The following is a 14,380-nucleotide window of genomic DNA, read 5'->3' as shown; positions in this document are numbered from 1 at the left end:
TAACTATAATCATGCAACAGAAAAATGTAAATATCCCACATGGGAATGGGTTCCATTGTTGGGTCATTATTCTCACTCTGCTCTCACAAATAGGATGAGGAGAGAGAAAGAGTAATATTTAATGGCTCAATATGAAGAATGAGAGATTTGTCCTAAGGCTGCATGTACAAGTGTTTGATATAATGTGATTTTGTATCTTATTTTAAATAGAATATAAATGATAAAAATAAACAGCATATAGAGTCAATCATACACACTGGCCACCTAAATGACACAATCTGAGTAATACTAAGAGAATCCTGTCTTCCCATATTTCATTAAATATGAGTTAGACTAGATGACCAGTAAGTTCTTCTCCAACTCTTAGATTCTATGATTCTATGATTCTTTGCTACTGTGATTCAACATCTTTCCTAATGGTACTTTGATAAGTACCAAAGAGAACTTTGACCAACTTAACATTTTTTTCTGTAAAAATATGCAGAATGTATGATTACCTAAAAAATTCTTCCCATGAGAATAATTGGTGTATCTATTAGATCAGAGGCCTAAAAAGGAAGAAGAAATAAGTGTGAAAATGAAAACTATAAAATTAAATTTTGAGGGAAAAAAGATGCTAAATCCATCTCGCTGGAAAAAAATAATCTGAAGCATTATTAGCTCTTAGGTGAGAGAAACCTGGAAAGCAGTAATGCTAGATGACAGAGTGATAGTGCAGAGAAGGATAAATGCATCTGCACAGCACTATGCCTTAACCAAACCACTCAGGCTATTCTGAGCTGTGGCCCAGGCTATGTGGGTTTGAGTTACAGAAGAGTCAGAAGATAGCTGTTCAGTGGGGCAAGGAGGACTGAAATTCTGTACCACCTTTGACGCATGTCTGAGGCAAGAAAGTAAGGCTATATTGGAAGGAGTCCAGAAAAGGAATGATTAAGGAAATGAGAGGATTCATTCAAGAGGAAGGAACAAAGACACTGGATGTAAAGGGTTCAACAAAATAACAAGATGGGGAAGCAGAGAGGGCCACAAAAGACTGACTGGAAAAAATGCAATTCAACTCTAGTAGTAATTATATCTCACACTTAAAGGACATATCAAGGCTTACAAAGTTCTGTGCATTAAGTAATAGATCTATTACTATTCTCATTTCATGGACGGCAAAAAGGAAGTCAGGAGGAACTGAAAATTTATCTCCAATGTTACCAACAAGCACTTAATTGCTAAATCCAATGATCTTTGCCCAAAGACCTCTGGCCTCCCTTTGGACACTGTTTAATATTCCCTCATCCCATATCTTCTTTATACCCTTAGCTTTTTTGGGCTCCCCTAATTCTTTGTTCAATGTTCTGGAATATTCCTTTCAGGCTCCTTGTTAGCTGAAACTATTCTCTCTAAAGTTACTAATATCAGAGCAGTTGTATGACACAGTAGATAGAACATTGACCTGAAGTCAGAAAGATCTAAACTCCAATCTGGCTTCAGACATTCACTAACTCTATGACCCTAGCAAGTCACTTAAACTCTGTTAACCTCAGTTTCCTCAACTGTAAAATAGGAATAATAATAGAACCAAGGTTATTGTGAAGATCAAATGATACATGTGTAAAACACTTAGCACAGAGCTTAGTACATAGTAGGCATTTAGTATATGCTTATTTCCTTTCCTCTTAACCACCAGTTGCAAAGCCTTTTCTTAATCATCACTTTTCTTGACTTTTGCAGCATTTGGCATTGCTGACCACTTCCACCTGACTACTTTGTTCTCTTTAGCTTTTCAATGCTCTGTTCCCATAGATTGTGTGTCCTTCCCTCAGTTTCCTTTGCTGTGTTTTTATTAATGTCACCAACTGTGTGTGTCCCCAACCAAGGCTCTATTCTAGATCCTCTTCTTTTTTACCTTCTCTATTCTCTCACTTGATTATGTCATCCATTCTCATGAGTTTAATTATCTCTTCTATCCAGAATATTCTCAAATCTCAATCTCTATTCCTAGTTTCTCTTCTGAGCAATATTCACACATGACAAACTGTCTTTTTTGACATCTGAAGTCAAAATCACCAGAACCAAATCATAACCAATTATTTTTCCCCAAAATTTTATCTTCTTCCAAACTTCTCTGTATTATCAAGGGTGCCACCATACTCCCAGTTACCTAAGTTTGCCAGCTTTTGTCATTCTTGAATGCTCACTTTCTGACCCCCAAATATATAGTCAATTACCAATCTTGTCATCTCTCCCTTTACAACATTTCCCACCTAGTCCCCTTCTCTCCATTCATATAGCCACCACCGTGGATCAGGTTCTTATTACTTGTCAACCGCATTAATGCAATGTCTTCCTTTTCAGGCTCTCTACCACAAGCCTCTCCCCACTCTAGTCTATTCTCCTGCCAACATGAAAAATCTAATGTATGGGTCTGAAAAATGGCTGAGTAGAAGCCAGGAAAGCTCAAACCACTAAGAGAATTCCCTCTAACCAACCTTAATATAACACTCAGAAACAAATGCTAGAGTGAAAGAACCAAAAAGAAGAAGGAATAAAGCAACTTTCAGGCAGAAAACTTGAGAGGTAGGCAAAGAGGGTCTGGTTCACTGGAGTAAGAAGGAAATGCAGCCCATGGGAGACTACCCATGAGTACTAGTGCAAACCAACAGCAATCCCCCCAACCCATATTTACTGTTACAGGTTCTGTACCTAGGACCAAGCCAGTGTCAAAACCCTGAGACTCTACCTAAGTCAATGGCAGTGCAACCCCCCCACACACACCTGTAAATTCCAAGCCCCAGCCCAATACTGCAGTAAGGTCCAGAATCCCAGTGTAAGACAATATGTACAGCTCACCTGATCTGTGTAAGCCCCAAATAAGACCAGAAACCCCAGCCCAATCTTGTGGTATGGACTTGGACCACAGGAGGCAGTCTGCACCCCACACCTATTCTATGTAGCCCCAGGGTGAGGCTCGGAGACCCAGCACAAGAAAGTCTGCAGTTGAGCACAGAGGACCAAAGCTAGCCCCTGAAGAGGTTATGAGCTCCAGCGTAAGACAGTCCACAATGTGCCTGATCTGATCAAGCCCAGAGGGAGATCAAAAGCCCCCTCTGAAACCTTAGGCCAGAATCTGAACCCAGTACATGGTAGCTCACAGTGCTCTGAGATCTGTAAGTCATTAGCAGTCTAAGGGGGTAATTGATTCAGCAGTGGGAGGTGACTCTCAGAGTTCCCAACCCACAAGCCATCATACCATTTGGGAAGAACTGAAACTTGCAGAAACCCAGAAATAGAGCTAAGGGTAGCAGCAAGGAAAAACTCAAATTTATGGGAGTTTCTTTTCTATGCTGAGAACTGATCCCAATTTTAAGATAAAAGAAAAAGTCAGGAAAATGAGCAAACATAAAATAATAATTTAAAAAACACCTAACCAGAGAAAAAAATTTTGTGGAGATAAAAAAGAGCAAGGCAGAGAAACAGAAGAAGACCATGAAAGTGAAAGCAAAGCAAAAACATGTGGAGCTTTAAAAAATATATATGAATTGACCTTAGGATCTAGAAGAGCTCAAAAAAGATTTCAAAAATCATTTAAGAGAGACAGAGGAAAAATGTGGAACAGAAATGAAAGCAATGAAAGAAGAAAGTAACAGAAAAATGTCCCAGATGAAAAAAAGGATATTAAAAAGGTCATGGAAGAAAATATTTTCTTAAAAATTATAATTGGTCAACTAGAAGCTAATAACTTCATGAGACATTAAGAAACAACAAAACAAAAAAAATTTAAATGAAGAAATAGAAGAAAACATTAAATATCTCATTGGAAAAAAATAGCTGTCCTGTAAAATAGATCCAGGAGAGACAATTTATGAATTACTGCACTACCTAAAAACCATGATCAGAAAAAGTCTGGCTATCATAATACAAGAAATTATCACTGAAAACTGTCCTGATATTCTTGAACAAGAAAGTAAAATAGAAATTGAAAGAATTCACAGATCACCTCCAGAAATAAATCCCCAAATGGCAACTCCCAGGAATATTATAACTAAATTCAAGAGCCCCAAAGCCAAGGAGAAACTACTTCAAACAGCCAGAAAGAAAAAAATGCAAATACAATGGAGTTACAATCAATATTAGACAGGTTTAGCAGCCTCCATGTTGTGAAGATTGGATTTGACTCTCCCCTGATTGTAGCAAATGAAAGGTACTTTGCATGAATACTGAGGTAACACCTCACTCCCATTATATTGGCCACTATGAAAATAAAGGAAAGTGACCAGTGTTGGAGGGTATGTGGCAATATTGGGATAATAATGCATTGCTGGTAGAGTTGTAAACTTATTCAACCATTCTGGGAGTCAATCTGGAACTATGTCCAAAGGACTGTAAAACTATGTATACCTTTGATCATTTAAAATATCACTATTGGGTCAGTATCCCAAAGAGATAATAAAAAAGGAAAGGACCAACGTGTACAAAAATATTTATAGCAGCTCTTTTTGTGTTGGCAAAGAATTGGAAACTGAGAGGATGTCCTTTAACTGGGGAATGGCTGAACAAATTTTGTGGTGCATGTTGGTGATGGAAATGCTATTGTGTTAGAAGAAATGATAAGCAAGATGCAAAATCTGGAAAAATCTGGACGAACTAATGCAAAGTGAAATAAGCAGAATCAGGAGAACATTGTACACAGTAGCAGCAATATTGTACAATGATCAACTGTGAAAACTTGGCTATTCTCAGCAATGCAATGATCTGGAACAATCCTGAAAGATTCATGAAAGAGAATGCTATCCACCTCCAGAGAAAACTGTTGGAGTCAGATGGATGTGGATCAAAGGTACTATCTTTCACATAAGTGTATTTACAATTTTATTTAGGCACTTTCGTTTTGCATGTGTGCTCTTAAAATACTGACCATGCTTTTACATGATAATGAGAATAAATTTAAAACAAACAAAAAAAATTAAGTTTAGGTCTGACAATGACTTTTCATTACTCAATAAACTCCTTGTGCTTCCTTGTTAATCTGGGAACAAATGAAAAGTTTGTATGTAAAGATTTTCTTAACATCACCCCTTCCAATATTCCTGTTCTTCTCAAAATTTGTTTCTTCTATTTTCACTATGATCTAGTTATGTTGACCTACTAGCTATTTCTCAAACAGAACACTCAGACTCCCTTCCCTGTGTCTTTTCACTGACTGTCCTCCATGCCCTTCTTTCCCATCTCACCTTTACTTCTTAGTTTCTTTAGGTGCTTTCATGACACAGCTCAAGCACCACCTTTTTGCCAAAGGTCCTTCAGGGTGCCCCCCCCCGTTATTGCTACCTTCCCCTCTCAGATTATCTTTCATTTGTGTTTGGATGACTTGTGTGTATTTGGACATTTAAATGTTGACTCCCCTTTAGAACAAGAATCTCTTGAGAGCAAGGATTGGGATTTTTCAGTTTTTTATTATAATTTTTATATAAAATTATACATATTAATATTCATATACTTATATATTCTTATAATTTTATATAAAGAATTATAATATTAAATATTATATTTTAATTATATGTATTTTATGCTAGATTTATCTAGTTCCGAGAGGGGAAATTAAAGTCCTTTGTTATTATTTTTTATTTATTTCCATCTATATCTGATTCAGTTTTTCCTTTAAAAATCTGGATGCTATAACTCTTGGTCTATGGAGGTCCAATATTCAATAATGCTTCATATTCAATAGTACTCCCCCCCTTCAACATAATATAGTTACCCTGTTCAGCCCTTCCTATTACATCCATCTCAGTCCCAACTCAGTCAGAGATCATGATTGCTACCCTTGCCTTTTCTGGATCACCTCAAACACTGTATATTCTGCTCTAGCCCCTCACTTTAATTCTATGTTTGTCTCTCATTTTCAGGGTGTTTCTTGTAAACAACACATTGCCAGATCCTGGTTTTGGATCCTTTCTGCTATCCATTTTCTTCCCATGGGTGAATTAATCCCATTTTACAACCAATGTCATAGCTACTAGTTATATTCCTCCTCACTATTTGTCCCCCCACGTCCTTTCTTGCTATCTCTCCTTAGATGTCCAATTTCTTCTAATCAATACATTTATGATTCATACCACTTCCCCCAAATCCTCCCTTATCTTCTCCCCTGGCTCCCTCCCTTATATCTTCCCCATTAACTTTTAATTCTTATTTTATCCACTTTCCAAAAATCCCTTCCTTATTCACTCAACCACGCCCTCCTACTTCTTGATATCAGTTTGATTCTAAAATCCTTTCCCTATGTTGTCCTAAGAGTCCCTCTCTTTTCACCTCACCTTACCCCTCTGCCTCTTGATATGTACTCCCCTACAGGCATCCCTCCCTTCCTTCCCTTTACTTTTCCCTGTTACCTCCTCTCTCTTAACATACCCTTCCTTCTCTTATTTCCTCAATCTCCCAAGGTGACTCCCAGTCCCTTCCTTATCCCACCTTCCTTTCCTTCCCTCTCTGTATGTTAAGATTTTTACCCTTCTAATTGTGTATGTTGTTCTCTCTTTATTCCAAGTCTGATAAGAGTAGGGTTCTAGCACTACTAGCCCTCTACCCCCTCCTCCCCTTCTCTGTGGCAGCTCCACTATTCATTATTACACTATATGAGATAGCCATTCCTCCATCTCATCTTAATCTAGTCCACTACCATTTTGGCCCATTATATTACATTCACCTTCACCATGAGTCTTCCATCCATCCAAGGGCATGCCTCTTCAAAATACCCAGGCAACAATGCCACAAGGAATGTTTGTTAATGTTTCTTTGTATTGCCAGCATTTAGCACAGTGCTTGGCACATAGTAAGCACTTGGTAAATGTTTGTTGACTTACTGACTTGATTAAGAGGCCCACTACCTGCTAAACATCTACACCTGGATATTTCATTATTATCCAATAGAATAGAATGGAATTATTGCTGGATCAGGAATCAAAGGACCTGGGTCCAATTTCTGGGTCTATCCCTTACTTCTTATATATCCTCAAACAATACATTTAATATCTCTAAGCTTGATTTTTCTCATTTGTAAAAAGAATGTCTTAAACTAGATAATCCTTATGGTCCTATCCAGCTCTAAATATAGCCCAAGATATGAAAATTCAATATGGCCAGAATTTTATCTCCACATCACTCTACTCTCTACCTCAAACCTGCTTCAATTTCCACTTTCCTTTTTCTATTGAGAACATTGCCATCCTTCTATCCACCTATACACTAAAATTTAAAGCCAGCCCTAACTTTGCCCTTTCCCTCACCACTTATGTCCAATCAATCACCAAGATTTCTCTATTTCAAAATTCCTTGTAACTGTCTCCCTTTCCCATTTATCACCATTCTACTTTAGGCCCTCATCACCTGTCACCTAAATTATTCCAATAGCCACCTAATTAGCCTCAGTACTCTTAGTCTATCTACTCTCCACTCCAACCTCTAGACAATTGAAAAACATTCCTAAAATGTGGTACTTGCCATCTTAGTCCCTGCTCATAACTCTTAAGTGTTTCTCTGTTATCTCTAGGCAGTGGTGGGCTGGTAAATACTTAAGAATTGGTTCTCAGGGAGAATATATATACATACATAATCCACTTTTAGGTTTAATCTGCATTATTAACTTTTCCTCTTCTTTTTTGTCTAGACAGTCAACAAACAAACTAAGGCCAGATTTCCAACAAAAATGTAATAATCCACTCTAGAACAATATGAGCTGGCTCCAGCACATGCCTTTTTCTAAAGTAAAATACAAAAGAATCTAAATCCTTCTACAATCTGTCTCCATTTGCCCTTTGTATACATTGTCTATTACAACTTCACATATCTTGTGTTCCAACTAAACTGACTTAACAACCATTCGAGGGACTTGACATTCCATCCTCTGTCATCATGATTCTGCACACCTGTCCTTTGTGGCAGGACTGGGTTCTCTGCTTACCTTCACTTTTAAAATCAGAGATTTAGAGTTGCAAGTCATCTCAAGGATTATCTAAGAACCATTCCCTCATGTCCTCCAATCTGGGAATGGCTGAATAAATTGTGGAATCTGTTCGTGATGGAATATTATTATGCTAAAAGGAATAATGAACTGGAGGAATTCCATGTGAATTGGAACCTCTAGGAATTGATGCAGAGTGAAAGGAGCAGAATCAGGAGAACATTGTACACAGAGACTGATATATTGTGGTACAAATGAATGTAATGAACTTCTCTACTAGCAGCAATGATCCAGGACAATTCTGAGGGACTTATGAGAAGAACACTATTCGCATTCAGAGGAAGAACTGTGGGAATAGAAACACAGAAGAAAAACAACTGCTTGATCGATCACATGGGTTTATGGGGATATGGTTGGGGATAAAGACTCTAAACAATCACCCTAGTGCAAATATCAATAATATGGAAATAGGTCTTGATCAATGACACATGTAAAAGCCAATGGTATTGCTCATTGGCTATGGGAGGGGGGGAGGAAGGGGAGGAAAAGAACATAAATCATGTAACCATGGGAAAATATTCCAAATTAATTAAATAAAATTTTCCAAATTAAAAAAATAAAGAACCATCTCCTCATTTTAAAGATAAGGAAACTGGGGCCCTGAAAAATTAAGGGACATTTTCCTAAGGTCATTCATAAGCAACAGGCTTGCCATAACTTCTGTCTCCAAATCTGGTATTCTTTCCACTTCCATCTGTCATCTTGGTCCTAGTAATTCCATGGGCTATCTAGACACTCATAAATACCTGATTTATTGAAAACCTCATCTGTGCCCAACTCTGATCTAGATCTATAGGGCTGTAGAATATAGCTCTCACTGATTATTTTTAAAAATTCTAATTACATCAGAGAGAAAAAAATTAACTCACATAGTCAACATAGTGAATAGCACAATATGGATGGTTAGTAAGAACCCAGACTCTGACTGCAATGGAGACTTAGAAAAGAGAGCATCAGTGAGACACAGGAGAGTGAGACATGATTTAACAGTTGGCAGGTGGAAGGGTAGCAAAGCTAGAATGAATGCTATTAAAATTAGTAAGGTTTAAATGGAACTTAATTGCCAAAATTAGCTGACTTAGATGAGTATTCTTAAGAGAAACAGTTGAAAACCTGGGACCAAACCCAGAAAGTGTGGGAACAATCATCCGCATATAGACCAGAGGTGCCAGAAAATAAGCTCTCTATTCTCAGCCTTTTTTTCTAACTCACAGATTCATTTTTAACAGTCCTGAGATGCTGGGCAGAAGCCATCAACCTATTAAGCCATATGTTGCTTGAAATGTTTCTTCTAACCAACCACTCTCCCTTTCTTCTCCTAACAAGCCCATATCCTTTTTGGTGAGTGAGTCATTTTAAAGTCAACCCAATAAGATCTTTTCTTATTTTTAGAAGTCAAAGGATGGTTCTATTTCATTTTTGCCTTTGCATATCTAATGCCTAGCCCCAATGTCTGGTCTAACATAGTCATATAGTAAATAAATGTTGATCAGTTGATTGAGGAAGATATAGACAGGCTTTTTTTCCTTTACAAAGTAGGATTCTAATTGAAATTTTATAAACAAATGCCTTAGATTTGGAGTAAAACAAGGGAAATCATTGTAACAAGTTTATATTTATTTGGGAAAAGATATTGAAGACAGTATGTGATATCATTTCCTAAAGATATGAGAGGATGAAGCAAAATACTGGCTGAAGTAGCTAGGATTCTATATCCCTTAATAATATTATTTGAACAAAAGAGTTATTTATGAAATATATGACAGGGAAAAAAAGTCATATTTCAAAATGGGAGAGCCAGCTATGCAGTTAAATGTCTATACGTCAAGGCCACTCCATTTCATCAATTTAGATACTCCTACTGGCACAATCCATAACCCTTCTACAACTAAACTGGTGCTTTTAGAAAAACAGTTGTGTCTCATAATCTCATTGGCTTCCCACCCACCTGAGGACAAGACTCTTTAAGCTTATCTAGGCTAATGCTAATCACAAAGATACAGTTGATTCCCATTTTCCCACATTCAAACATTTCTATGACTTTCTAGAGCTGTGTTGGCGAACCTATGGCACACGTGCCAGAGGGGACTGCTCCCTTCCTCTTCTCCACATCAGCCTGAGGACATTTCTCATGTGATCCACCCCTCTGCCCAGTAGTCCAATGGGAATTGTTCCTCTCTCCCCTGTCTGGGGTAAGGCAGCAGGCTCACATGCAGCAGTTTAGGCAGTCAGTCTTTAAAAGGTTCTCCATCAGAGTTTATACTCTTCTAGGGTGGTCCTCTTAAAACCAGAGTCCTCCTTTCCCCATGATGAAGTGAAGCATCAGATTAAGACTGATGGTCTTATATAGATGTTATATATGATATGATCATGTTCCTAAACCAAACCTCTTCTCTTCAGGAAATGAGTATCTCTTTAGTCAAATGGAAACTATCTAGGAAGATGAGCTACTTTGCGTATGCAAAGAAAGAGGGAGATTTGGGCTTTGCTAATAGTTATTTTGTTATTTAGTCATTTTTAGTCACATCCAACTCTTTTTGACCCCTTTTTGCAGTTTTCTTGACAAAGATACTACAGTGATTTGCCATTTCCTTCTCCAGGTATTTTGACAGATGAGGAAACTGAGGCAGAGATAAATGACTCATACAGCATCACACATCTACTACATGTCTGAGACCAGATTTGAACTCAGATTGTTTCCCTGGGTAAATGTGACAGAATCATTCAACGGCCTTTTCATACATGTACCATTGCAGGATGCTTTCTAGACAAATGAGTTCTGGAGTAACTAGACAGTAGTTCTAGTTTGGGGTTTTGTTTTGTTTTTTAACTACAAAAAGATTCAAGTTAAATTGAGTGACAAATTCCTCTAGGCAAGGCTCGAGGTAAATTTGTTCTTTTGGGGCTGTTATTGAATCACAAATGTCACCAGTTCAGTTGATATGAGGATATAAGCATACTGGCTTCTTCCCAAGATAGCATTCCCTAAAAGTGAAAATGAGAGGCGCCTCAGAGCCAAAATCTCAGATGAGAGCCAAATTCAACATTCTGCTTCTGAAAAAGCCTGATATCTAGTCAGAAGACCTGCATCTGAATCCCAGCTATGTAGCTTACACTGTGACCTTGAACAAGTCAATTCTGTTCTGGCCTCAGTTTCCTTAACCATAAAATGAGAAGGTAGAACTAGACAATCTCTACAGTTCTTTTCCCAGCTCTAGATCTATGATCTTGTGTAAACTATTAGCCTTTCACCTCTAAATCCTTCATCCAAGAACCACCCATTCTAGTACCAATGATGACTGCCTCTCTAACAATCTGACCATTTTAGGTCAGTTCTCCAGTTCCTTCCTGGCATCCTACTATTCTCAGATAAAAAAAAAAAAATAGAGAGCAGCTAGGTGGCTCAGCAGATTGAGAGCCAGGTCTAGAAATGAGAGGTCCTGGATGCAAATCTTACCTCAAGATACTTCCCAGTTGTGTGACCTGGGTAAATCACTTAACCCTAACTGCCTAGTCCTTACCACTCTTCTACCTTGGAACCAAAATACAGTATTGAACCCAAGATGGTAAGTAAAAGTTAAAAACAAACAAACAGCAAGACCCCAGACTAAGGTTCCTTGATTCCTCAGGAATTCACAGACATGATATACTCTCAGCAAGATCTAAAGGAATGAGTCTCAGAGGAAACATATAAACTCACACATAATCACAAAGAAAGTAGGATCCACAATAATGCAAGCTGGGAATTGCAATAAACCTACATTCCTGATTAGGTTTGAGGGAAGTGGCCAGAAGTGGATCATTAGCAAAGGAATCCTAGAGGTCAGCTTCTTCTTCTGAGAACATCATTTGATGAAGGCACATCACCAGGTCCAGGTGCTTTCTTTGACCCAGTAGGTTGACATCATGGCATCCATTGATCCTTCTTATGGGGGTGGGGGGTGACTCCCTAAGAAGCAGTAACATGATGGCATAAGAACATGACTTCCTCTTCTAAGTTAAGGACTACTCATACTGGAAAATGGTGCAAGGCTACAAGTTTCAGCCCCATGTGGATACATTAACTTCCATTTTGGTTATAGACTATAGTGTCCCTAAAAAGTCATTTCAAAATGTCATTGTTGTTATTCACAAAGGGAGAAAGAACAGATGGCTCAATGTAAGCCCATACCTTCTAGTAGAAGAACCCATTAAAGGGTTTACTCCACTAGCAAAGCATTGATATTGTCATCATCCTATACAGATCACAGCACAGAGAAGTATCATTGTCCCCATTTCATAATGAAGAAATTGAGGTTAAGAGAGGGAAAATGACTTCTCTAATATGTCCTAGCCAATAAGCAGAGCCAGGACTTAAATCCAGCCATTCCAAGTCCAAGCACAGTACTCTTCCCATTACAGTCTTCCCAAAGGAAAATGGAAGTAAGTAGACCCCCATCATGGACTTGGGAAATGAAAATGCTGACCTTGAGTTAAATCCTAACCAGAGAAAATTCTAGGTACATGGTACAAACAAAAACTTCTGGGAAATATACAATATATACTTTAGATGACTTTTTCCTTGCTGAGAATGACTTTACCTCTTTTCTCTGCCTAAGGAAATCCTCCCCCATTATGAAGATGTGACTCAAATGATTCATTTGAAGGACATGCCCCAGAAAAGGGATCTGGCTTATTCCATTCATTCAAGAGGATCAAACCAAAGGTTCTAGCATGAGTAGATATTGCAGTCAGGCAGATTTAGACTCAAATAAGGGGAAAGTTCCTAAAAAAATAAGAGCAATTTATAAACAGAATGGGATCCTTCAGGAGGTGATGACTTCCTCATAACTAAAGGCATTCAAGCAGAGAAAAGATGAGAACACATCAGAGATGTTATTTCATGAATTTAATATAAATAGGACACCTTTATTCTATTTGAAATCCTATTTTGATCAGTATCAGCCCCTTTGATTCTGAGAACCCACACATTGTGGGAGGATGCCAGAGGTCTTCTGGTTCCCTGGTTTTCCTAAGAGTCTGGCCCCAAGTCCCTCGTGACTCCTGGCATCTAGATGACTGGACTCTGACCTGGACTGAGGCCAAATCTGTCCAACCAGAGACAGAAGGAATGATGTTGACCTTATAAGAAAGGGGACAGAGGAGGCACTCAGTCTTTTTTTCAGGGCTGAAGACTCTTGCAAGTGGAAAAACTTTTGAGTAGTAAGGTTATCATGTGATTCTCTCTTTTTCTCTCTCCTTAACTTTTACTAGTAAATACTTATAAATTAATATATAGTCTCCAGAGAGTTTTAGTCATAACATTATAAAGTGAATTTTTATTCATATCATGATTGAATTAGATGAACTCTGAGATTGTGTTCAATTCAGATTCTGTGACATTGATTTACAAAAACACAATTCACACCTAGGGAATATCTCATTTACTCAGAGAAAGCCAAATCACCATTAATTTGCCTGTGCCAATATAATTTCTGAACGAGAGGAAGAAGGAAGAGACAGTGAAAGGAAGAGTGAGAGAGGAAGAAGAAAAAAAAAGAAAAAAGAGATACAGTATGTGCATGTCTGTGTTTGGGGAGGAGAAGGGAGGGAAGCACTGCTCATGAAAATTGCATCATACCCAAATCCAGATGTTTTAGGAGTTCAACTCTTACTTTATACCACTGGCAGAGCCTAAAGGTATAAAGTCTTTGGTCCAATTTTGAGTTCCATGGACCTATTCACTCTGGGATTGGGCAGGAGAAGGAAAGAATTCAGCCACATTATCCCAAGAATGGCAAACTTCTGCTAGACATTGATGGGAAAGATGGCTGACTCCATCTAATATAGTAAGCCTAGAGTGATGACACCAGTGAAGCTGACCTTTTCTTGTGGCAGCAAAACTGAACCTGTATGGGGGAGAAGGATGTGGTTTATTGGAACATTTTAAAGATTCTTTCCCAAATCCTGGATTTTTACATACTCTCAGGGTACAAGTTTTGTTATAAGTTCATTTGGACACTCTGACTGCAGCTCCTGAAGATATCACTAGCAATGTCCTTCAAGAAGAAATAGTAAGAGATAGCCCACTTAAATTAACTATAAATAGAATAAAATACCTAGGAATATATCTTCCCACACAAATCCAAAAACTACTTGAACATAATTATGAAACACTTTTTATATTTTCAACAATTGAAGAAATATTCATTGTTCATGAATGTGCAGAGTCAATATAATTAAAATAGCAATTCTACTTAAATTAATCTACTCATTCAATGCCATCCTAATTAAATTATCAAAAAAATATTTTATCAAACTAGAAAAAATAATAACAAAATTCATTTGGAAAAACAAATGGTCAAGTAGAGCAAAGGAAATAACAAAAAA

The 14,380-nt window shown here is 37.8% G+C and overlaps 1 protein-coding gene across 1 annotated transcript in view; it reads right to left on the bottom strand.

The window, feature by feature from the left end:
• SH2D4B (SH2 domain containing 4B) overlaps window positions 1–14,380 on the bottom strand; it is a 207,711-nt gene that overhangs the window by 135,365 nt on the left and 57,966 nt on the right. The window contains 1 exon segment of the mRNA XM_056800181.1: window positions 1,749–1,762. Coding sequence (XP_056656159.1) covers window positions 1,749–1,762 — 14 coding nt within the window.

The sequence above is a fragment of the Monodelphis domestica genome, chromosome 1 (genome assembly GCF_027887165.1).
Source record: "Monodelphis domestica isolate mMonDom1 chromosome 1, mMonDom1.pri, whole genome shotgun sequence".
Classification (NCBI taxonomy): Eukaryota; Metazoa; Chordata; class Mammalia; order Didelphimorphia; family Didelphidae; genus Monodelphis; species Monodelphis domestica.
This window is presented reverse-complemented; position numbering and strand designations above follow the sequence as displayed.